The 24,034-nt window shown below is 49.8% G+C and overlaps 2 protein-coding genes and 1 long non-coding RNA gene across 11 annotated transcripts in view; 2 read left to right on the forward strand and 1 right to left on the reverse strand.

Moving 5' to 3' along the window:
* Positions 1-189: 189 nt before the first annotated feature.
* On the reverse strand, positions 190-4,041 carry MYL2 (myosin light chain 2). Its single transcript, XM_015878489.2, has 7 exons — positions 3,831-4,041; positions 2,805-2,894; positions 2,359-2,434; positions 1,577-1,681; positions 840-915; positions 713-761; positions 190-456 (listed from the first exon to the last, which is right to left on the reverse strand). Exons 1-7 carry the CDS (start codon positions 3,921-3,923, stop codon positions 358-360), a joined length of 588 nt encoding a protein of 195 aa, XP_015733975.1. The 5' UTR covers positions 3,924-4,041; the 3' UTR covers positions 190-357.
* A 4,642-nt stretch (positions 4,042-8,683) lies between these two features.
* Positions 8,684-24,034, forward strand: part of CUX2 (cut like homeobox 2) — a 52,650-nt gene continuing 37,299 nt past the window's right edge. For 5 of the 8 annotated variants that reach the window (XM_032447834.1, XM_032447835.1, XM_032447838.1 and 2 more), the window contains exon 1: positions 8,684-8,769. In XM_032447834.1, coding sequence (XP_032303725.1) covers positions 8,707-8,769 — 63 coding nt within the window. In that variant the 5' untranslated portion in view covers positions 8,684-8,706. Of the gene's footprint in view, positions 8,770-8,889; positions 8,992-9,230; positions 9,467-24,034 lie in introns of those variants that run through there. The other 3 variants (XM_032447836.1, XM_032447837.1, XM_015878405.2) reach the window with 3 other exon arrangements.
* Positions 18,554-24,034, forward strand: part of LOC116654106 — an 8,767-nt gene continuing 3,286 nt past the window's right edge. The window contains exons 1-2 of one of the 2 annotated variants that reach the window (XR_004309020.1): positions 18,554-18,885; positions 19,993-20,249. This is a non-coding gene — a long non-coding RNA (uncharacterized LOC116654106). Of the gene's footprint in view, positions 18,886-19,992; positions 20,250-24,034 lie in introns of those variants that run through there. The other variant, XR_004309019.1, reaches the window with a different exon arrangement.

The raw sequence follows: 24,034 nt of genomic DNA on the forward strand, positions 1-24,034 counted from the left end.
CGATGTTCCATCTCCTGAAGGAGCACAATGCTTCAAGAGCTCTGTGGGTCATATTTCAGCCTGGCTTTGCCTGCTGCTGCCAGCAGCTGCTGCCATGGGATGGCACAGTGTTCTTTCAGCTGTCAACACAACACAGCACACCACATCAATGCATCCAGCCAACCCCGAGCAGTGCTCACACACCAGCAGTTGGATTTCCTCTCACCAAAATGCACTTTATTGTGTGTGGCTGCTGTTCTGGGTTGTCATCCCCATGAACAACAGCTCTGCAGCTCCAGGGAGAGGGACAAAGGGACCTGCAGGGTGACCCACACAGAGGTGACCCCACAGTGCCAACCCCAGCACTGAGCCCATGGGTTAGTCCTTCTCCTCTCCATGTGTGATGACGTGGACGAGGTTTTTGTAGTCGAGGTTGCCAGAGACGTCCGGGGGGAAGGCAGCAAACATCTGATCAATCTGCAGGAAAGAGCCATGGTGAAAAGGGGGCACAGGAGGGCTTTGGGGCTTGGCCAGGAGCTCAGTGGGGCTCTGATAGGACTCCATTGCTTGGTTTCTTGGAAATATGTCTTTGCCTGCTCTGCCATTCCCTTTTAAATAGGAAACTGAGGCCCCAAGCTGAGCACTGGGAGAGGCAAGAGGACCCAGTACCAAAGAGGCAGGTTCAGCCCATGGGAATGGGCAGGGATGGAGGGTGGGGGGCAGGAGCACGTACCTCTTCCTGGGAAAACCTCTCACCCTGCGTCATCAGCATTTCTTTGATGCTGCAAGTGAGAGAGTGTGGTGGGTACTGGGGAGACCTCATTGCCATCCCTCCTCCCCTCAAGTTCCCCTGCACTCACTAGGCGGATTTCAGCCCTTTGCCCTCCGGATCAAACACCTTGAACGCGTTCAGGATTGTCTCCTCTGGGTCAGCACCTGTGGGCAGCACATCCAGGATCATTGGAAGCAGAGGAAAAAGCAGCCAAGAGGAGCCTCCTGCTTCCCACAACCCCCTTAAAAAATACAGTGGGATTTAGAGGGTGGAGGGATCCTGCCTGAATGCTGACCCCCCTCGATCCCTCCCGCTTTGGCCACCACGTGTGCTGACAAGGAGAGGAGCAGACGTAAGATTGTGGTGTGCCCACATAGCAGGCTGTGTCACCTCCTCCCTGGCATCCAGTGCGTATCTAATCTTTTGTGTGTATTTATAGAGCTCCAGGCAGAGGCCCCTGGGGCTGTGAGGCCTCCAGGAGATCTGCAGGGAGGCTGCATGCCTCAGCTTGCATAAGAGATAAGGGATGCAGCTGGGTCACAGTCACACAGGGCACTGCAGGATCTCCTGTCCTCTCTTTCTGGGGGGGACAGCAGCATCATGGCAGGATGCTTGTCTTGAATGTCTGGAGTGCTGAGATTTGCTCCTCCCCAGCTTTGCTTAGACCCTCTTTGACCTGTTCCTGAGCTCTGCATTTCCTCTGCTCCCATCTGACATCTGCAGACCCTTGGGGTCTCACCCTTAAAGAATGGAGACTCCAGGAGCTGAGTGGTATCCCCATATGGGTCAGAACATGGTGGTGGTGCTCCCTGGGTTCCCTCTTACCCTTGAGTTTCTCCCCAAACATGGTGAGGAACACAGTGAAGTTGATTGGACCAGGAGCTTCCTTGATCATCTCATCGATCTCCTCGTTTTTCACATTCAGGCGCCCTAAGAATGAGCAGCGTGGGGTGAATGTCACAACCAGTTGCAAACTTGAGAGACTGAGCTGCACTGCTTCATTCCTCTGCCCCGCTCCTTTAGAAGATATTTTGGGGGCAAAAATAGCAGTACTATGGGCTCTCCTGAACCCAGTAACAAGGTCTTTGCTTTATTAATGAGGACGATAGGAGCTGTACCTGAACCTGGCTATATAAGGGTGAAATGAACAGGTCTGGAAGCCTGCATCCTTTTACTTGAGTTTGGGTGACCTCCCGGACAGGCCCATCACCAGTTTGTGTTGGTCTCAGTGATGAGAGAGCCCAGCTGTGGCTTCACAGCTTCCCATGAGCCCTATAAATCCACCCAACATCCATAAACTGAGGGATGCTGCGGGATGGGAACATCTGGGTGATTATTCAAGATCGAACAAAGGGAGTTCTTGGCTCTAGGTAATCCAGGTGCAGGTTCTGTCTAGTATCTACAGGGTCAAACAACAACTGCTCTGTGAGTTGCTCTGATTCACCACTAACAAAAATGGTTTGGGGTCAGGTTTTCAGCAAAACACACATGAGATGCATTTAACCTCTGGAGCTTGGCTAAATGAAGACTCACAGCTGGTTTTGCACTTAGTTGGTCTAATATGGTCAGAGCTGCTGGGGAGGAGAGGCTCCTAAATGGGGGCTCACCGAGTGCAGCAAACGTATCTCTCAGGTCTGCCTTGTCAATGAAGCCATCTCGGTTCTGATCCATGATTGTGAATGCCTGGAAGCAGAGGAGGAGGGCAGGGAGCACAGGGAGAGCTAACAGCCTTTGCCGGGTGACAGCTTCCTATGGCAGCCCAACCCCAAAGCTGTGCCATGCCCAGGGCCCTCTCACACCAAGACGAGATCAAACTGGGAGAATAACTCAAGCCCTCAACCATGGGAGCAAGCTCACAGGATGCTTTGAGGCAGCTCCATATTTAACAATGTCACTGAGCTGTTATTCTCACTTTTAAAATAAAACAGCTCAAAAAAATGGGCACTCTGCCTCTTATTGCAAGCCAGCTGTCATTGTTCTCAAGGCACCGAGGAAAGAGCTGAAGGTCACATTGCATCAAGGGCCCCCGTTTGTTTCTATGCAATCCACCTACCTCTTTGAATTCCTGGATCTGGGCCTGCTCGAACATGGAGAAGACATTGGAATTCGCACCTTCAATCCTCTTCTTGGCTTTCTTGGGTGCCTGTGGGGTTCAAGTATGTAGCACTCACTTACTGTCTTTTTATGGTGTGGAACAAAAGCATTGAACCAGCCTGTGCTTAGTCATAAGCCCTTCATGGCGGTGCTTAGTAATAAGTCCCTCATGGCAGCGTGGGGCTGGTGTCTGCTCAGTCCCTGGGTACCTGGTGATTCCCTACGTGCTGCTCGTGAGCTGTGGGCACATGCAGCACTCTGAGCTGCTGACGAGCATTAAGATTCCTGCTCTGTCTTTGCTTTCCTGATGAATTTTGCCAAATAGGTCGGAGCAGAAAGGAGCTGGATTTCCAATTTCTGCTTTCTCAGCTGTGGTGGATAAAGCAGTCGAACCCAGGCTGAGATCTGCTCGGGCTCAGGGTGAGGAGCACGCTGCTGGGATTACATGCAAGGCTGTGGTCATTGGATGTCTCCTTATTGCTCTGAGCCTCTCACTAAGAACAAAGTGCTAATTAATGTATTTGCATCTTTTAACAAACCCCATCTCCTTGCACTGAGGTTTGAATCAACCAGAAACGCCCTCACTTGTGGTCATGTGCATCCATGCTGCTTTTTCTCTTTCAAAAATCAGGATTCTACCAAGAGGAAACACAGCAAGGAAGGCTTCAGGGACAGAATTGCCTTTTCCGTATCTTCATGGGGGAAAGGAAAAGAAAAAGACAGTATTTGCCCCCAAACAACCTCACCCTGTCAGGAAGTTCTGCTGAGTGCTACCAACACAGGAGACACCTCTCTGCCCTCACCTCTCCCCACCGGTCCCAGTGGGATTCTCCCCACCTGCTTACCCTAATATAGGGCTTATCCCTGCTTACCCCTTGGCCATCAGACCCCAAAGCTTCCCTCACTCTCTGCCCACTAACGCCATCCCAATGAGAACACCATGCCACAAACTCTGCCTGTCCGCATTGCGGCTCCCAGCACTCACCATGGCTTCGCAGAGGTGCTGGTGGTGCTGCAGGAGGAATCTCAGAGGCAGTCCCCTCTGCCCCCCTGGGCTGAAACAATAAATATGCCTCATTCCAGGCTAAAAATAACCATATGGCCACTTTTGGCTGTAATAGGTAAACCAGCCACCCCCAACCCTCTTGTCTCTGACTTTCTCCTCCTCTAATCTGCAGTAAGCTTGCTGTTGTCACTGGCCGATGTGACATGTGAGACACAGAGGCTTTCAAGGTTAGCAGCACACCAGGAGGCCCCGCAGCTCCCACAGGCTGTCACTCCAGTGGGCAGAGGCTGTGCTCTTCCCTTCTGCTGGGCTGCTCTGGGGTTATCTGGCCCAGCACTGTGCCCCCCATGCCACGGTGCAGTGCCCCCCTTTTGCTTCAGGGTGGATGTGTCCCCTCGTCCTTCACAGTGGAGGAGCAGCCCTACATTCCCCCACACCCAAGGGACGGCGATGTTTTACCAAACATCTCTAGGAGCCTTCATGCCCCACTGCAGCTTCTGAATGGGAAAACTGGGCTCTCCTTGGCTGCTAGAGCCCTGGATACAATGGGGACCCACTAGTTGTGTTGCTCCAAGAGCCAGAACCCATCCAAAAGGGGCTGAATGAGGCTGGGGGTGGATGCTGAGCTCCCACAGCATGGAGATTCTCTGTGTCACCCCCCGCTGGGGCAGCTGTCACCCACTTAAGCCGAGCTCTTTCTCAGCCCTGGCTCTGCCATTAACTCTCCCCATCCCAGCTGCAGGTGGGTTGGGTCTGCGTGTGTTTTGCCTTTGGTATTTTTAGGCACACTGAGGCTGATAGGAGAGCAGGGAGGGCTGGGACACGGCTGGGAACAAAAGGGGCCTTGAAAGTGGATCCCGGAGCTCAGGGCTCTGTCTGGACGCTGCCCTTGTTCCTCCAGAGGACACAAATGCCGCAGTTGATCCCTGGCACTCACACCTCCACCCCACTCCAGCAGTCATTGCCTTGCCTGAATGAGACTTACACTAATGCTGAGATGGATTCTGGGCTGTTTCCTGGGGTCTGTCTGAGCCAAAAGATGGAGGAAACCATAGAGATGAGCAGAGAAGGATGAGGAGCAGCCCAGGGCACGCGGGCATGGCTGGGATCAATCACAGCATGGGCCCTCCCTGGCCAACTCCAGCTGAATCCATCGGCCAGCCAAGCCCAATTACCTTAATTTGTGGCATTAAGGAAAAATCCATAAGCATCAGGGAAGTGATGTGCAGTGGTTTAACAGGACCGGTCACCCATGGAGCTGCCCATTGCTGGCTGTGTATCCACGCTGGGGCAGTACAGGAGTCAGCCCTGGGGCTGGGGAGAATCCCAAATCATATTGTTATGGGGAGCCTGGAAGAGGTTTGGCCTGTCCCTGCTGAGATCTCTGAATGGGGGCTTCAAAAGGATTTCTGCATGCAAAAAGGCCCAGCACAGCCCCAGCACTCTGGCTGGGGGTGAGATGCAGATGGCTGCGTGTGTTCTGCTGTCATCTGTAAGACGGTGCATCTGCTCCGCTGTGCACTTCTTGCTGCCAGACATCCGCTGTGCTTCACGGGCCAGATCCTGCCCTGCACTGAGGAGTGGGATCTGAGCTGGGGATGGAGCTGCTTGTTGGTCCCCTCCCTGCTGTGGGTGCTGGGGATTTAGCGACTCCTAGGACAAAATATCTATATGGATATGTATAGATATATAGAGAGAGCTCTGTAGTGAACAAAAGAGCCATTGGAAAGTGGCTGCAGCCTGTGAATGAATGGATGCCAGGGAATAATGCACCTATCTGTGTAATGGCAAAATCAAGCATCGTCCCTGCTTATCTGCCCGAGAGCCTGTGTTCAACATGAAAAAGCCTTTCTAATTAATAGGACAGCCCCTCTCAGGCTCAATAAAAAATGGAGTCAAAAGCATTTGATTAACCCCAGCTCTTTGCAAGGTGCCTGAGCCCAGTGTGTGCCCACAGCCAATACTGGGGATCCCCAGCACCAGAACTGCTGATTTAGGGGACCTGAGAGCCAAGCCCTGCCCTGCCAACCTGCTTTCCTCATGCAAACCTTATTCTCCAACCAACATTTTATTCCTGCCATCAGATCCATTTGACTAACCTAATACATATGTATACACGCCGGTGCATTCCCATTCAAACCAATGTAAATTACCTTTGACCAATACATTTTCCTGGGAAATCAATGCATTTTAACGCCGGATAATATTTATGAAATTGAATATGTTTTTTTATTGAAGCTAATGCAATTCGCTTCTATATTATGCATTTTTATTAAACTAATGCATTTTAAATTAAAGTGTTGTATATTAACTACAATGGCTGTTGGTACTTACAGTAAAATAATATATGTTTGCTGAAATCGATACATATTCCAAACCCAGGGTTTTCCAGTTAACAAGGCTATATCAAATATAACAAATGCGTGTAGCTGCTTAATGTGATGCTTATATACACTGGCTGCTGTATTTGTTTATTGGTAATGATTACTTTTCAAGGGAGAGAGCTTATTGAAGGTTGAAAAGACAGATTTCCGTGCAGCTGGTGGTGACCACCGCTTGTCCAGCGTTAACCACAGGAGGGAGCAGTGAAGATGAGCTGTGTGAATGCTGGTGAATGCTGTGTGAATGACCCTGTGCTTCCCGTGTTATAGGGAGGTGACAGGGACGAGGACGATGCCGCTGTCCCCACGCTGGGGATGTGCCCACGCTGCAACGGGAGAGGCATTGATGGGGGAAGTTATGAACATCAGAGTGTCCAATGTCCCTTTTCGTGTCCCTATGTCTCCCCCCCAGTGTCCCTGTGTGTCCCCCCCCGTGTCCCTGTGTAGGGACACCCGTGTCCCCTCCTGTCCCTCCGTGTCACCCCTCGCCCCCCGCAGCGCCACCCGGCCGGACGCGCTGCACTCCCCGAGATGGCCGCCAGGTGGCGCCGTTGCAGCGGGCGCAGGGCGGGCCCCGGTGCCGGCGAGGACGCAGGAGAGGGAAGGGAGATGGGAGAGGAAAAGGAGAGGGAGGGAGAGAGAGCAGGGGTGGAAAGAGAGAGGAAAGGGGAAGGGGAGAGGGAGGAGAGAGAGAAAGGAGAGGGAACGGAGGGGGTAGAGAAGAAAGGGAGAGGGGAGAGACAGGGGAAGGAGGAGGAAGAGATAGGGAAGAGAAAGGAAAGGGAGTGGGAAAGAGAGGAGACAATGACACACAGCTGCACAGCCTGATGTGGGGTTGGTTTCTGCTTTCTCAGGCCGGAGGAGGCCAGGATACTGCAAAGGGGCATGAGGCAGATGGGGGGTCAGTGAGGGGTGGGACCCCTTCTGGGATTTCCCAGAGCCCAGGACCTTCTTGTTGTGCTGCCTTCCCTGAGCATGGGATGGGGGCTCAGCAGCTGTGTGGGTGCCCACAAGGGCCATGGGCTGAGTAGCAGAGCCCTGAGCTCAGGGCAGCCTCAGCCTCATGGCCTGCAGTGTCTCTGCTCATCACAATGGCGCTGGTTTGCCTCAATGTGGGTCCTCGTGTCCCCCTGCCCACCCTTGGGACAAAGCACCCACTGTTGGGAGGAGGCTGGCACGTGGCACTCACTGCCCACGCTGCTTAATGGGGTCAGATCACCGCACAAAGGACTTATCGGTGGGATCACAAACGACAGGAAGGCGAGAATAAATTAATGCCTGAAATGGGAGCGTGCTGAAATCCAACGGTATTTTTTTTTTCCCCCCTTAAGTATGCAGAAAATCCCCTTCCATATTTTAATTAAAAGCCTTTCAGAAGAGGAGGTGAGGGGCTGCCATTTACAGCAGGCTATTGTCAGGCGCACAAAGCAAAGCTGTTCTGGAGACAAACTGATTTATTAGCCTGCATCCCTCAGTGCTGCCAGGGCTGGGGGGGATCTGGTGCCCCCGAGGTGGGCAGGGATGTGGCTCAGGTGTGGGGCACAGTGTGACAATGTGTCCTCTTCCTCCTGGCTCCTGTTGAGTTGGGAACGGTTTGGCCAAAGTGAAGCTTTCCTCCCAAGCCCACAATTTGATTTGCTCACCAGGACGCCACAGTAATTTTTACTTCTGATGAGGGGTGGGATGTAAGAAAGAAGAGGATCCTTTAGCAGGTTCTGTGTGATAGGACAAGTGGGAATGGTTTCAAACTAAAAGGGGAGATTTAGACTGGATATACAAGGAAGAAGTTTTTACACTGAAGCTACTCAGAGAGGTGAAGGTGCCCCATCCCTGCAGACACCCGCGGTCAGGGGACAGGGCTGTGAGCACTGATGGGGCTGTGGGTGTCCCTGAGCACTGCAGGCAGTGGGAACATATGGCCTTTGGGCCTGTCCCCGAGGCTGGATAGAGCCGAGCTCCAACCCGTGCATGAGGTGCATCACCTCCCACCGCCTGCTCCCTGCTGGGGACACTCAGATGCCGGGCTCCCTGCTCAGCCATCTACCTGCAAACCCCAGCACGGATGGGAAGGCAATAGCAGGTACTGGCGGGCAGGTTTTGTGCTCGCTTTGCTGCAGTATCTGCCCGATGCCCGCCCCAAACCGTGTAGCGCTTTTATTTATTTATTCATTCATTCATTTATTTATTTATTTATTTTCCCCCAAATCCAGCAAATAACCGGGAAACTTCCCCCCGGGAAAGGCCGCCCGGGGCCGCGCTAACAAAAGATCGGAGCGCTGCGGGGCGGTGGCAGCAGCTGTGCCCGCAGCTCCGGGCCGCCCTCTGCCCGCCCCGTCGGGACCGGAGCGGCGCGGGGCGGGTCCGGGCGGGCGGCGGGGCCGGCGTTGGGGGCAACGTGTCCCCCCCCCCCAGTCGGTTCTATGTGGACCCTAAAGGGACCTCAGCCCCCCCCCCCCAGTCACCCCCCCCCAAAGATGGCGGCGGACGTGGGATCGATGCTCCGGTATCGGACGCGGTTTGATGTCCGCCGGCTCCAGGTTGGTGGCGCGGCGGTCCCCCAGAGCCCCAACCCCGGCGGGGGTTCGGAGGAGGGGGGGCCCTCCTCCAGCCCTTCCCCCCCCCACCCCCGCTGCTCGCCGTCCCCTCCCTCCTCCCGCCCTTCGCCATCGATAGGTATCAGAAATTGATCTCCGGTACTCCGCCGTTCCGTTCATCCGTCGCTCTTTGTTCACACGGAGCAGCGCATGGAGCCGCCCGAGGTGACAGCCCCGGGGGCGGGTGCCGGGGGGGGAGGTCGGGGGAGGCATGAAGTTGCGGGGAGCGGCGGGGTTCGCTGCCCGCCCCGTCGTTAAGTTTGGGGGATCCTCTCCCCGACCCCCGCGCAGTGCCGGTGTTCACCCGGTAATTGTCATTGCCGATAGTCGGGGAGCGATGCGGCGGCGGTGGTAGTGGGGATGGAGAGAGGGAACGGAGCGGGAGGAAGATGCGATGCGCTCGGGGTTGGCTGGAGCCCTCCTGCGCTCCCATTGTTATTGGGGTCGGGAGGCTCGGAGCGCGCACATTTGCAGCCCCGCATGTCGCTGAACCCAATTGGCAATGGGAGGCTGAGTCGGTCCTGAGAGCTCTTTCGGAGCTCCGGTTGTCACCTTGTGATGGATACGGCGCCAACAGAGAGCTCCTTTGTGGTCCCGCTCGGGTCACCCGTACCGTCCCCATCGGGCTGTGAAATTAACGGTGAGTCCTTTGTTAACATTGATGACCTGGGAACAAACCGGTGGTGTTGACAACGTGCGACTTCCACGGGCACGCAGCTCGTTGGGAGCCGGGCAGCGACACAATGGCTTCGCAAACGCCTCGTAAATGGGATGAAACCCAACCTGGAACCACCACAAAAGCCGAAATGCTCATTTACATGGATATTAAAAGGGTTTATCCCTCCTGGAGATCACGGAGTTGAAAACGCGGCGTGTTTCATGGGGGACTCAACAAATTTAAATGTGGTTTTGTAAGGCTTCAGTGCTGTATCAACAGTTCCAGCATTTAATACATTTTGGCTTTTAAACAGATTATGCACTACAGCCTCGATCACCGGCCACAAAAGTACCGCAGGTAGCACAGCCACCTCTGCTCATTTATGGCATTGTGGTCAGAAGGGGATTAGGGGGATGAGCGCTCAGGATACAAAAGCATTCCCGGGTGCATCACGCTAATGACTTTTCCTGGGTGCGTTCAGAACCTTGATTTAATAGTAAATGTTGGCAGTGACTTTAATGCAGGGTGGAGGGTAGATGGCTGGCAGCCCCCCCTGGGAGCAATGGCCATGGGGACGAGTGGCCGTGGGGAGCGATGGCATTGGGTAATGGTGGCACTGGGGAGCGGTGGTGGCACGGAGTTGTGGGCAGGCAGCAGCGCTGCGGGATCACAGTGGGAAAGGTGACCTTGTGCCAGCTTGGCCTGGTGCCCTCTATTAAAAAAAAAGAAAAGAAAAAAAAAAAAAAAAGAAAGAAAGAATGGAAACAATCCATTTATTCTTCTTTCTGAGAGCTTTTTTCTTTCCGTTGTCTTTATTTCTTGGGCTTTAATGCGTGGGGCTGAGCTGGCCTAAGGCTTGCTGGGAACGGCGGAGTTTGAGCAGCCCTGATGAATGGTGGGCATATGTAAAACACGCAGATAATGTGCTGCGCGGCGGCACTTTGATCGAAGCAGCATCGAGCCCTTTTACAGCAAATAGGCTCGGAAATGAGAAGAGATAAAATTCTATCAAAGATAATACCTGGCATATTTCACTGGGTTATGAGATTGTTTTATTGTGTACATTACTAATGCAGTATTTTTTTACAGCTTTCTTGTGTATAATAGTCATAACGGGATTCATACCTTTATTTTGCGCTGTGCTTTAATTTGCTTCTGCTTTACGACGTTGGGTTTAGGGCTGTATGGATTACATGCACTGTTCCCGGTGCCGTTCTGCTCTCACTCATTCCGTGCTAAAGCAGCAAAAAACAGGAAGAGTTGCAAGCTGCTGATTTGGGCTAAAAAATTACACGAGTGAGGGGAGAGGGACTGATTTGAACCATCTTTTATCAGCGGCTCCACATTGCATTATGTAGATTAGCACTGGGGCTGTGTTCCCCAATACAAGGATGCTGACCCCATGCAGACTCGGGCAGAAAGTTGGGCACCCGACGTTGTGTTTGCAGAGTTTGGGGATGGGGGTGAAAAGAATGTGGATGTGATTAAAATATTATAACCTTATGATATTCTGAAGTGCATAAATTTTACATATCAGCTACAGAGGGAGTTTAGACATCCATTAAATGATATGACAGCTTGACTTATCTAAATGTGCTATCATTTAACAATGTGTCAAAATTCTTCTTTATATAGATGACAGCAGTAAATAAGCTATCAGTCCTCTTGGTTGAAGCTTAATTCCTGCAGCCTGGACGAGGAAACTCGCAGTGCTGTTGTGGAACAGCCCCCAGCACAGTCTCCCCAGTGAGAGAGGCTTTGGGGGGCTTCCCCACCTCATCCTAATGTAATTTGGGGCTCTGAAGATGAGCTGGGAAATCATAGAACCATAGAATATCCTGTGTTGGAAGGGACCTACTAGGATTGTAGAGTCCAGGAGCCTCACTCTTCCCTACCACCCTACGGTTGTGACGTTGGTCAACTGCATTGAATGTGTTGTGGAGTTCCATGGTGGGAACAGAGACAATGCTGCCTGTCCCCTATAAGTGTTGGTACTTCTCCTGGGCGGTCTGGGAGCCCTCAGGGCCACCCTGCACCATTACTGGGTTGTGAATGTGTTTTGGGCTTCTAGTGGCTCCAGCTTCTACCCAAGAGTCCAGGTGGGACATGGGTGGTGTTGGGGAGATGAATGCAAATGTTGGAGCAGTAGAAGTGGCAAAGGTTCTCTGCAGATGTCTATCTTTTGGCTGGGTTATGTGGTGTCTAAGAGGTGTGTACTCTGGATGTGCTTCCAGTGAGCAGGGGATTTATAAATGGCTGTCTTTCATGTGGATTCTCTGCTGTCTAATATTGCAGCTGTGCTTTGTAGCCACATATCTGTAGGGATGGTGGTGGTGTTTCTTTCCCTGTTTTCATATTGATTAAGGTCTACAGTAACCAGCGGTTCTGTCCCTCCCATTGCCACGAAGCCTCAACTAAATCATAGATTCATTAAGTTTGGAAAAGACATCAAAGACCACCAAGTCCAACCCCAACCCATCACCCCATGCCCACTAACCATGTCCCTCAGTGCCATATCCCTGTGTTTCCTGAACACCTCCAGGGCCAGTCACTCCACCACCTCCCTGTGCAGCTGTGCTAGTGCACTGGAATGCCCCCACCATTGCCAGCGGGCAGCTGGAGCTCAGTGCAGCCTGTGGAAACCTTGGAGGTTGGAGGTTCTGTGGTCTGGATGTCACTGTAATTCCATTCTGCAATACCCACTGCTTGGTTTTATGATGGGCTGAAAGTCAGACCCTGAAGTTCCCGAAGTGTAATGTGGGTTTTTTCCTGTGGCTGAATAATTGAGATGCTGCCAGACAAGAAGAGAGCTGCAGAAAATGAGAGTTTATCTTTAGCTCTGCAGCTCTCACTTTAGAAACTGGTGACCCCAATTCCAGCTCGAAGAGTGACTTCTTCCCTAATTAATAAATCCATTAATTAATTGTGTGCGTGCTGCAGCCCATTAGAGATATATGCGCTGGCCTCCTGATCCAGTTTAGTGGATTGTCTCTGTGGCCTCAGCGGGGGGAATTAAAAAAAAAAAGAGATTGTGACCAAGAGGCAAATAGGGACGGAGATGAAAATATAATTTGATCCCATGAGATGGGAGCAAAGGTTTGCAGCCCTGCGACCTCCTGGCTGCTTATGGAGGCCATGGGGATGCCCAGGAAAGCTTTGAGGTTTGCCATGCCCCCAACATGTGGGGCTGCCGGGTGGGTGTTGCAGCTCTGAGCCCACGTGCAGGTGGAGCTGAATGTTAAAGTGCTCAGCGATCCGAATTATTATTTATGACCAGATTAAGCAAACAGCACGCTCCCAGCCCGCAAGTCCTTTAGGAGGTGCTTGCTTAACTAGATAACCTCAGCGGAGCATGGAGAACCAGCTATTCATCTCCCTCCATATGTTGGCACAGGAGCTGCTCCCTTCAGTTAATTTTTCTTGCTGTCTGCAGAGACTTCAAATAAAAATGCAGGCATAATTGTTGTGTGCTCCGGTCCCACTGCTCCTGTTTTCTCTGCTGAACGTAAACTTAGCGGTTGGCAAGAGAAACAGCAGCGCTGAATGCAGAAGCCGTGGCTCGGCTGGGAAGGGAGCTTGTGGCTTTGGGGTCAGCACATTCTATGCTCCCCCCCCCCTCCTGTTTTTTGCCAGCAAGAGAAAAGTAGCGTTCCTGGGATCACAGTGTTGCCCCATGTGCCAGTCCCATTGCTCTTGAATTTTAGCGCATCACCATGAGACAACCCAACCAATGGGAGCATCCTGCTCCTTGCTCTGAATGAAACTCATTCGGGTTCAGCACAATACAGTGTTATGGGCAAATGTTGCTTTCCTTGAGGTGGAGAGCAATGGGCAGCACTCTGCAAACTGCCTCTACCTGGAACAGTTACACTGAGCTCATCCATCCCCCCAAAAGGCTTCGGGGAAGGTGGTCGGAACATTTTGTACCATCCTGCTCCTATTATAGAAAGATGTAATTCCCCAACTTGGGAGATAATAAGCAGGTATTGACTTCTGCTGGGGTCATTATCAAGATTTATTCAGTCAATATGGCTTCTCAGGTCAATAAATCTTGAGGTTGATAAAGGAGGAATATATACTTGCAGACTTTATTAAAAAGTTTTTCCCTTCTGTAACAATTCCTTGTGCTCGTGTTAGCATCCACCACTGAGTGCTCTTTAATCGCCTTTTTTTTTGCAGTTCCCAGCAAATTTTGCTACAACAGCAAAACCAAAGCGGAAGGAACCAAGCCCTGTTGGCAACAATGTGCCGTGTTCCATTGCCACCCTGCACCCTTGTGCCTCAGTTTCTCTGCTCATGGGCAGAGAACTGAAATTTTGGGGTCATGCAATGGGAACACAACCATATAGGGAAGATGCATAGGCACGATGGATTTGAAGCTGAGTATCCCAGTACCATGCGCATGAGTGCTGACACAGACTCACACAGTGAGGACTTTTTCCAGAGCTTTTTAATATGGCCTCACTGTGTAATTATTATTTTTGTTACTACTTCGGAGCAACATTTAATGATTTCCCCAAAGCTCCAACAGGACCCTGGAGTATTGATGGAGCTGTAGTTTCGGTGACTTGCTGCTAACACATGGCTGTTCTCATATTAATTGGTCGGTGTGAGCATGCTGGTGACTTCTTCTGCAACACGGGTTTCTAAAAAAGTAAATAACCCATTGGAACCCCATGTAAATACGGCTCCGCTGGGAGCTGCGCTGTGCGTCAGCTGCTCCAAGTGTGCTGCGGTTGCCTTGGGTAACACTGGTGTAGTTGTATACTGAAGTCAGGACCTCAGGCTTCCTTTGTTTTCCTCTGTCAGGAGAATATCGTGAAGCATTACCTGGTGCTGGTGATGTGCAGTGTAAGCACCGCTGCTCTGCTCAGCGAGGTCTGGGGAGCACCACAACCTGACTGTGTGTTAGTGCTGCAGAGAGCATTTCTTCGTTATTAATCACGGAGTGGTTTGCAAACATTGCTTCATCCCTGGGAGCTGGGTAATCATTACCCTGTTTGTCTCCTGGCTTCTTGGCTAGCGAATAGATGGAGGCGGATGGGGGCAAGCTGGGGACATTCCTGCCATGGAGACTAAAAACTGGGAACTTTCTGCAGGGTTGGAAGAAAAAAAACATTGCTAAAACCCATCGTGAAGCATGTTGGCCAGGTAGGGTTTGAGGAGAGAACATTGCATAGATCCCCATTGGATCATTCACTGTTGGCACGGATGCTGGTAGAGCCAGGATGCAGGTGCCCTGCAGAAGAATGCTCTTGGCAACCATCCGCCCACAGCCCCCGTGGCTCTGCCATCTCTCTAAGGGCCTCGAGTTCACCAAAACATCACTTTCTGACCCAAAAGTGCTGTGTCTGTCCAAGAGCCACATGCCATTCCGCACCACGTGAGCATGGCACGCGCTGCAGAAGCATTGGAGCTGGGGCCGCCGTGCCTCCTGCTACCGCAGCACTCCTTCAAATAGAAGCAGCTAATTAACATTATTCTTTAATTATTGCCTTTATCAACAAGGGGTCTGGTTTATACCAGCAGGATAGTCGCTTTCCCTTCCACTACCCAAGTGAATGCTTCAGTTCCTGTTGCTTTTGAAATGAATTTGATGTCATCTGCCCATTGTCACTTAATGGGGACACTTGGGTAATGATTGCGCGCTCCAGCCCTGTTAGCAGCACTGCGAGCGTGTAATTTAGCCCCTTAGGCAACAGTACTTTTGAAATCTCTGGATAGTTTTGAACTCTCTGTTCTTAATTAAATATGCAATTTTTCACGGTAACCAGGTTAATTCTTTTGTGTTGTGTTGTAATACTGTTAGGAATTTTCATAGTTCTTATTAAACATTATTCAGGCATTGTGAATTCCATAATTAAAAAAAATGAAAAGAACAAAGCTTGATTCACTTCTTTCTTTTCCCTGGTTAATTTATCAAATGAATTTTGCAAATTTTTCTTTTTGTCCCCAGACAGTGTGCCAAGTGTTTTAAAGGGGAAGGATTTAATTGCTCTGTAGGGATTGGTTGGTTATGAAGGATTTGGCTGTTTGATTAGTAAACCCTACTGGGAATGGTTTAATGCTCCATGATCTTAAAAATTGTCTGATTGTTGGGCTCTCCAAGGATGCTTTCTCTTTTCGTTATGTATGGCAACAGCTTCGTACAAGTGTGATTATGGGGTAGTGAGGAGGGAGCTGATCTGCCTGCCCCGATACAGGGAAATGATATTGGGGATGGCAGTGGAGGGACAACACAACTGGGGGCTGCAGAGTTGCAAATTCAGCTTTGTAGCATCTCCTATTGAGGTGAGATTGGAACACCCGCATCCAGCAGGTCTGGAGGTGTTCAAGAACCATGTGGATGTGGCACTTGGGGACGTGGTGAGAGAGCATGGTGGGTTGGGATTGGACTTAGTGTTGTTGGTGCTCTTTTCCAACCTTAATGATTCTGGGTCATGGAAACACAGGATCTGGGGTTTTCTTGTGGGACTTGGAATTTCCCCTGGGGCAGGATGGGTTCCATGTCCTGCCCGAGGCACAGGGCAGCTCTGGGTGATGCTGGCCATGAGATGGCTGCCAGACAGGATCGATAGTGGCAGCCCCGAGGGGCCTCCCCAGGGTTATTTGGGCTTTAAGGAGAGGTCAAAGAACCATTGAACTTATAAATATATTAGTATTTAAGGGAAGAATTGCCGTCTTCCAGCTTGGTTTACGCGGCGCCGACTTTTTCCTGTCTGGTTAAAGCCAAGGGTTGGGACCTTGGTGGTGTAGGAGTGGAAAACAAAACATGCAGCAGTGATGCAGGAGGGGTCTTTGCTCCAGGAAGCATCACAGGAGGTGTGCAGGCAGGCAAGAGGTACTGCCAGACAGAAAAGCAGAGGAGGGCTGCAAAATGTCTTCGTTATTTCTTGAAATTCAGCTTAAATGCAAAGAGTTGTGCCAACCGTGTGTACACCTCTGCAGTGCTTGGGCTTGCAGCCCTGCGTAGTGCTGCTGTAAGACCCTTCCAGCACCTCCAGTTCCATGCAGACCCCAAAAGTCATTTTATACCATCCCCTCACCCCCCCCCCCCCAAAAAAAAAAAAAAGCAAAGAAGCAGACATTTGAGAGGTGAAGCCAAGCAGACGCTGGTAATGTATTCACAGGCATGACACAGAATGGCAGCATGTCGTGAACCACATCCCCAGAGACCCATGGGGTGGGATATTGGCTTTAACCCACAAAGGCTCCAGTCAGGGCATAAATTCATCAGGCTTACGGGATTGCTCTTGGACTACTGAATAATTTATGGTTCCAGAGCCCAGCCAGGTTCAGGTCATTGGGGTTCATGGGTTAATAACAGGTTTGGTTTTTGTTGTCAGCAGCTGCCTTGATAACATATGAAAGAATCCTATTCTGTTGATTAGATTTTGAAATGGATCAATTTTTAATCAGCAGAACATCTGACTCACTCAATAAGAGTAGCATTGTGGAGACAGAGTGGAGGTGCTCTTTATTTACAGGATTGTTTGTTTTTATCCATACGCAAATCCTTGGCCCCTTGGCCCCATTTCCCCCAGGATAAATTGCTCGTGGTTCCACAGTATTGCAGTGGGTGCCAGATCCAGCCCCTCACCTCTGTAAATCCATAGGTGCTTAAGGGATACCTGGATTTAGCAATCTGTTGTTATTGATGGAAGAGCATTTCCTTACCAATGGGTTTCCCATGGGCTGGTGGTGACCCAAAGTAGGAAGGTCTCCAGCCAAAAACCTGCATGTGAGCAAAGCTTCATTGTGAGTAATTTGGCCAATTTCATCATTATCTTTAATTCTAAAAGAGCTGAATTCCCACTCCAGGTTAATTTCCGAGTGGGGATGATGTTTTTGTCTTTTATTTTTTAGTGCTCAAGGCACAAAAGGCATCCCAAACCCAATGTGCTGCATCACATCCTAATGCCTACACACATTTCTTCTTGTAAAAGCACGCGTAAAATAAATTCTCCCATAAGTAGGAGCTGGTGTGTCAGAATTTCGGCCTGAAGCAATCACTAACAACTGGCATAGTGGGACTCCATGAAAATCCAGCTTCCACCTCCTTCCTTCCCTCACTCTTTTTTAATAACAGAAAGGGTAAAAGTCTCATAAATAGAACTTTGCAAACGGCGTCACCGGATTAAAGATTGCTTTGCAGTTGTTGGGCGGGCGCTGATGGATCGCTCGTGAAGCCCTGTTGCTGGCAGGTATTGATGCAGATAAGTTGGCTCTAGTGGTAATTTGCATGGTTTGCCCTGGGTGCTCTGCAATTTTACTTTTAAAACGCATGCCTTCTGGCAGTCTCCTTCACCTAAATAAATATTTTCCCTCTTGCCAAGGATCAATTAAGATCACAGTTCTGTGGGGGCTTGTGGCAGCACTTCTTTTGCTTTTCTTTTTTTTTTGCTTTTCTTGCTTGCAAGAGTTGCCTCTTGGGCACTGGGGCCTCAGGTCCCATCCTGGTGCCAATGAGACAGGTGATGGATGGGCATCTGCTAAAAACATGAGCAACGTCAGGAGGTTAAATATGCATTTCGCATCATCCCTGGCGGTTTTATTTTCGAGAGAGCAATGGGTGTCACAAGGTTGTGACTTTCAAATTAAGTTTATTTTAGTGATGGAGAACGTGCTCATCTGTTAAGCATCCACTGGTTATTTTCTGAAGAGGATTTAAAGGAAAATTATAGAGTTATGAAACCATTTGAGTCAGAAGGGACCCCCAAAGGCCACCTGTTCCCACTGCCTGCAGTGCTCAGGGACACCCACAGCTCCATCAGTGCTCACAGCCCCGTGCCCTGACTGTGGGTGCCTGCAGGGATGGGGCACCTCCACCTCTCTGGGCACCCTGTGCAGTGCCTCACTGCTCTTAATGTAAGAAACTTATATCGAGTCTAAATCTCCCCTCTTTTAGATTGAAACCAGTACTTTAAGAAAGACTATGGGATCAGCAGTGCTGGGTTCTGTTTCTCAGGGCTGGTGCTCAAAGGCTCAGAGGTGATCCCATGTGTCAGGTAATGGGGACGGCCCTGGGTTGATGCCCAAGGGAGGCATCGGCTCCTCTGGTAACTCATTAACTCTCCAAATTGCTGTTGTGTTCCATGGCAGAGGAAGTGAACAAACCGTAGATCAGTGCCTGGCTTTGGGCACTGCTTGGCCAGGGGTCACTCCCACAGTGCAATGCTGGGGTCCTCCTGGGAAGGGAAGCAATGAGGTCAGAAATGTCTCCTTGCCCCTTCAGTTGGGATTTAAGGGAATAACGGGTGAATTCAGGTCTGTGAACCTGTGGCCAGGCCAGCCCCAAGCCACAGGCAGCAGGCAGAGGCTGCGCTAATTTGGGATGGAGTCACTGGGAGCAGCGTGTCATCGGATCTCCTGCTCCTGGGATTTTTAAGGCATTCTTCCAGGTATGAGGCTCCTACGGTTTGAGATATTTGAGGTTGCAATTTGGCAGAAGTCATCTTTTCCTTCTCTATCCCTTCCCCCCACCATACGTAACCTCAATCTAAAGGGGTTGCTGTATTTTTCCTTTGCGTTCAGCTGATAATTAAACAATAACAGAGCCCAGCATCCCTCCAGTACAGAGCAGATGGAGCAGCCTGAGTCCTAGCACTATGTTGGCTCCAACAGTGCTGAGTCTCTGTGATGGTATGGGGCACGTGTGGCACAGCTGCATCCCACTGTGAGATATGGGATGGGATGCAGGATGGGATGCGGGATGGGATGCAGGATAGAACACAAGACGTGGGATGCAGAGCAGGGTGAGAGATGCTGTGCTCCTGCCTCATGCCTTCCCGTGGAGCTGCTCTGCTGTTACAGCTGACGTGGAGGTTTTTTTGGTAACAAATACTTTTATAGTGGATAATCCCAACCCACTACTTGAAGAAGCCATTAAGGAGCACAGTGCGAGCTGCCTGCTGCATGCACCCGCAGTGCGCTGAGTGCCTCCCGCTGCACGGCTGTGGCACGCAGCACTGAAAAGTTTGGGGCTGCAGATTCCTTTGCAGAAGCACGAGAGCAATTTGCAGCAAAATCACCACCTTTCCCCATTTTATCTCTGAGCTGCTTAGAAGCGACGTTGTTTGCTCCCCATCGTATGCGCTGGTTTCTCATTGCAGTGCCCTATTTTATTTTATTTTATTTTTTAAGCAGCTACAATTGATAATTTAGCTCCGGATAAAGCAACCTTAGAGCTTTTATTTCTCAGAGGCCAAACATTGATGTTGTGTGAAATGGGAGCTTTGCGAAGCCTTTGTATGGAACTTAGCTTCCTGAAAAATTTATTTACTGCGACTGTGATCCGCAGGAGCGAATTGATGTTTATCTACGGCGGTTCTTGCCAGAGAAAAAAATAAATAAATAAAAAAGCATAACTGCACTTTCTTCAGAAGCCTTGAAAGGCCTTTTAAATAAGTGTCTAATAGTAGGCTCTCAATAGCAAACAGCCAGCTTGACAGACAGTGTACAGTATATTATTAACTATAAGCAGGCTTAATCTTTTTCTCATGTTTTAGAGAATGCTTTATAACCCTGTGGCCAAAGGATTCGTGAACGCTGGCTATGTGAAGCTGAGCAATACGATGTTAGCGCAGGGAGATCGATGCGCCGGGCTGCTTCCTGCTCCCTCCTTGCCTAAGTTCTGCATGGCTGAGCTTGAGGAATACATGTTGCTGGTCCTGGGTGTGAGCCAAAGAGTTGGGGAAAATCAGCAATGAGCGTGCTGGAAGGCAATGTGCAATTAGCCAATTAAACGGACAGTGTTTGCTCAGTGTGTAACTTGCAGTCAGTTTGGGGTTGGTGGCCCTGGTGGCATTGTGGTGGCAGCAGTGACATGGGGACGTTGTCCTGCAAGGTTCTTCCTGCACAGCTGGAATCAGGCAGGCTTCTCCTCATTACTTCCTTGTGTGGTATCTGCATCCAGGTTTGGTTCCCCATGGATGAACACATCCATTGAGAAGATTCCATGTCCTGAATGTATTGAGCTCCTCACATTTGGTATAGCTCGGTGGGACAGCAATTGATGGGGACAGTGGCACTGCCTCTGGGTATTCCAGGTCCCATGTCCCTATTCCCTGTTCCACATCACCATTTCTGGTCTTATATTTCCATCCCATCTCTGACCACCAAGGCTCTTACATGGTCTCATAGGTGGGAGATGGAGCTGATGGCACCTGAGATCTTCCCTTCCAACCCAATTTTGCAAATAATTCGTGTTCACTCCAAGTGAAGAAGTGTTATATGTGTGTGCTGAGCTTCTCGTGACATGAGCCAACTTGCTGCAGGCTCCTTTGCTACTTCCCAGGTCTCCCCTGGGGCTTTGCCAACCTCCTTCTCACTCCATGAGTGGCTCCTCATCCTCTCGGCCTTCCCCAAGCCTTCCAAATTCTGTTTTCCTGGCTTTTACCTATGTGCCATCTCTCATTACTACTCTGATTCATTGCACATCTGCACCTACAACGCTCTGTAGCCCTGCTGGAAGCTCCATCCAAAACCAGCTTATTATTTAATGTTTTTAATCATAATGGGAGGCTGCTTCTGGGTGCTGATTGATCCAAGCATCTCCTGTCATCCAAGTGTCTCCGGCTGAGGCTGTAATGAAATAGTCTCATGCTTTAACACAAGTGTCAGACACTTCCCTGACAGCACGAGCAGCGCAGGCTTTGGTTGAGGTGTCACACCAGTTCCATTTCCACAGTCATTTCTTTGATCCAAAAAAGGAGATAAGGAGTTTCAATTCAGGCTGGGTAGCAGCTGCTCTTGAAGATTTTAAAAATAAGAAAATATGCAATAATGGAAGTGTTAAGCTTTCATGTCATGTTAGGAACTAGTCCTAGTGCTGTGGAATGAAATAATGTAGGTGTATTAACACTGGTACAAATGATGAACACGGTTTAATCCTAAACTAGAAAAGAAACAGAGTGATTTTCTTTTGGGAGATGCTCAGATTTGGTTTCCTGATATTTCAGGTGAGAACATCTTCAGAAAAGCCTTTTCTAAAGGCATACTCTAAAGGTATGGAATGTGCCCCAGAAGTGATGGCACTATGGTGTCATGTTCCTGTCCATCAGTCCCGCATGGGACACCAGAGGTGCAGCAGACACACAGCCTTATTCATCCATCCATCCATCCATCCATCCATCCATCCATCCATCCATCCATCCATCCATCCATCCATCCGTCCTCTTCTATCCACCTACCCATTCCAGTGCTGGAAGTGCTGCATAGGGAAAAAACAAGGGACTGCTCTTGGCTTTGGCCAGCACATATGACTCGCTTTGTAGCTGCTTCTCAAGGCAAATTGTGGTGATTTTTCCAACCAAGGAAAGCAAAACCCCAAAAGCTGGGAAGGAAGTGTGTGCAAGATGCTATCTCTGGGCAGAGGGAGTTACAACATTTAATACAAGGAAGCTTTGAGGGCTGCACAGTCTGCATCAGAGCGCAGTGTTCCTGCACTGGAGATTAAACCTCACATTTCATTTTTATACACTGTGCTTAATCCAATAATGATTCCATGTTACAAACGGCAATAATATCTTTCAGCATAGTTAATCAGAATAGACTTAATGCTGTCACTGTTTATTAACCTTTGTTGAAAAGCAAGAAGTTTTCTTCCTAATCTGTGATTGTTGCTCTTGTCAGGCTCTATCAAGTGCAAACCAGCTTTGGCATTCATTAAGGCAGGAGGATGCTGCCCTGCCAGCTGGGATGCCTGCAGTGGATGGGAAAGCTGAGTGGGGAGCTCTGAAAATCCTCTCCAGATCCCCCTGTGTCCCATTGCTGGGTGATGGTTGTAGGCAGGAATTTTGCCCTTCAATCTTCTCATGCTGGTCTCTCATTGCAGAGCAGCCTGTGCTTGAATTGGCTTGTAGGAGCACCTGGAATTAATGAGCCAGCTTGGTGCTGGGCAGAAATCGATGCTCCCTGCATTAATTGTGCCGTGTTCCAGCTTTGTCTTTTTATTCTGAGTTATGTAGTTGCAGGCAGAGATGTCTCTCTTTGGCAGTAACCCAGGGGTCTTGCTCTCATGCCTGTCCTGACGTGGTGTTGGTGAAATAGCACAGGAGAGCTCATTTCGGCCATGTTTTTGCTCAGTTTGCCATTGGATTTTGCTGCTTTTGTGGCAAGTAGGGTGCCCATTCCAGAGGAGCAGTGGCCTCATGGTGAATGCTTGGGGACCCAGCACAGGGTTAGGACAGTGCCCTCTCATCCCTTCACCCCCACAGAACAAGAAACTCAAAAACACAGTGCAAGCAACCCCCAAACCCTCCTAATTTCTGCCTGTTTCCATCACCCCATGTCCCGACAGCACCCATGGGATGCAGTGGGTGGCGCAGATTTTGGCAGCACTAAGTTCTGTCTTCTGAACCAGAATGGATTCACTGAAGTGTGTTTTGGTGCCAGCAGTAAGAATTCAGAACCCTTTTATGTCTCCTGTGCAGGAGGCTGGCATCTCTTTCACATTGGGTATTAGAGCAATTCCTTCTCCCAGAGAGAAGTCAGGCATCAGCACAAGCTGTGCAGGGTGGTAGTGAGGTCACTGTCCGTGTAGGTGGTTCAGGAAACATGGAGATGTGGCACTAAAGGACATGGCCAGTGGGCATGGAGACACAAGAACCCCGCTTTGCTAGCATCACTGAAGCCTAAACACAGTATTTATATATTTAGCCAATTGTTCTTTATGGTATCGATTTACATGTAATATAGTCCTTGCATGAATAACTACTGCAAATCTGGAAACATTTATCATCTGAAGGAGCTGTGAACTCAGTCAAATTCTTTGTTTTTTAAACATGGTTGTGGAGCTTGAACCTCAAGGTAGAGAATAAAACCTAAGCCAGATTTTCTGCACAGGGCTTCTCCCAGTGAAATGAATGACCCTTGGGAAGAGAGAAGGATAAATAGGTATAGAGTAAACCACAACAAACAGAGGCTTTGGTCTGGGCTGTTGATGTTAGCAATGGTTCTTCCCAGCTGGAGAAATGAACCTCGGAACAGAGTGGCCACAACCTTTTTTTCCTGACTTATGTCCCATCCCTAGAGGTATTCGAAGCAAGTTGGATGGGGCGCTGGTCTTGTGCCTGATTTAGTTGGCAACCCTGGCCATGGCAGGAAGGTTGGACCTCAAGCCAAGAAAAGGAAAAATCCCAACCCCACATCCCTGTAATGCGTGGAGGTCTGGAGTGCTCTGCTGCTAAATTTAGCCATTTAAAAGAAGATTATGGCCTATCCACTTGGGACTTTTAAAAAGGCTTTCACAATAACTCCTGAGAGCCTGATGCTTCTAATCCTTAACTTTAATTTAAAATAAAGAAATCTTTTCAACTTGCCCCTCTCCCCTCCCCCTGCCCCATTATTCAGGCTGAAGGTTCTTTGCCGCTTGCTTATGAAGCAGAGATGTGCTAAGCTGGTTTAATTTCTTAGGAAGACATTATTATTATTATTATTTTGAACAGAAGGAAAATCAAGCCAACACTCGAGAGCATACACAGCAGTTTACCACTATAGGAGGAATTAATCAGTCTATAAAGTTCAAAATGTACAAAGGGGGGGGGGGGG

The sequence above is a fragment of the Coturnix japonica genome, chromosome 15, assembly GCF_001577835.2.
Source record: "Coturnix japonica isolate 7356 chromosome 15, Coturnix japonica 2.1, whole genome shotgun sequence".
NCBI classification, from domain to species: domain Eukaryota; kingdom Metazoa; phylum Chordata; class Aves; order Galliformes; family Phasianidae; genus Coturnix; species Coturnix japonica.

Coding starts and splice junctions, on each gene's coding strand:
- MYL2 (XM_015878489.2), bottom strand. CDS start 3,923: ATGAGGCATATTTATTGTTTCAGCCCAGGGGGGCAGAGGGGACTGCCT. Junction 1,682..2,358: donor AGATACGTTTGCTGCACTCG/GTGAGCCCCCAT, acceptor GCTCATTCTTAG/GGCGCCTGAATGTGAAAAAC. Junction 457..712: donor AGAGGTTTTCCCAGGAAGAG/GTACGTGCTCCT, acceptor TCTTTCCTGCAG/ATTGATCAGATGTTTGCTGC.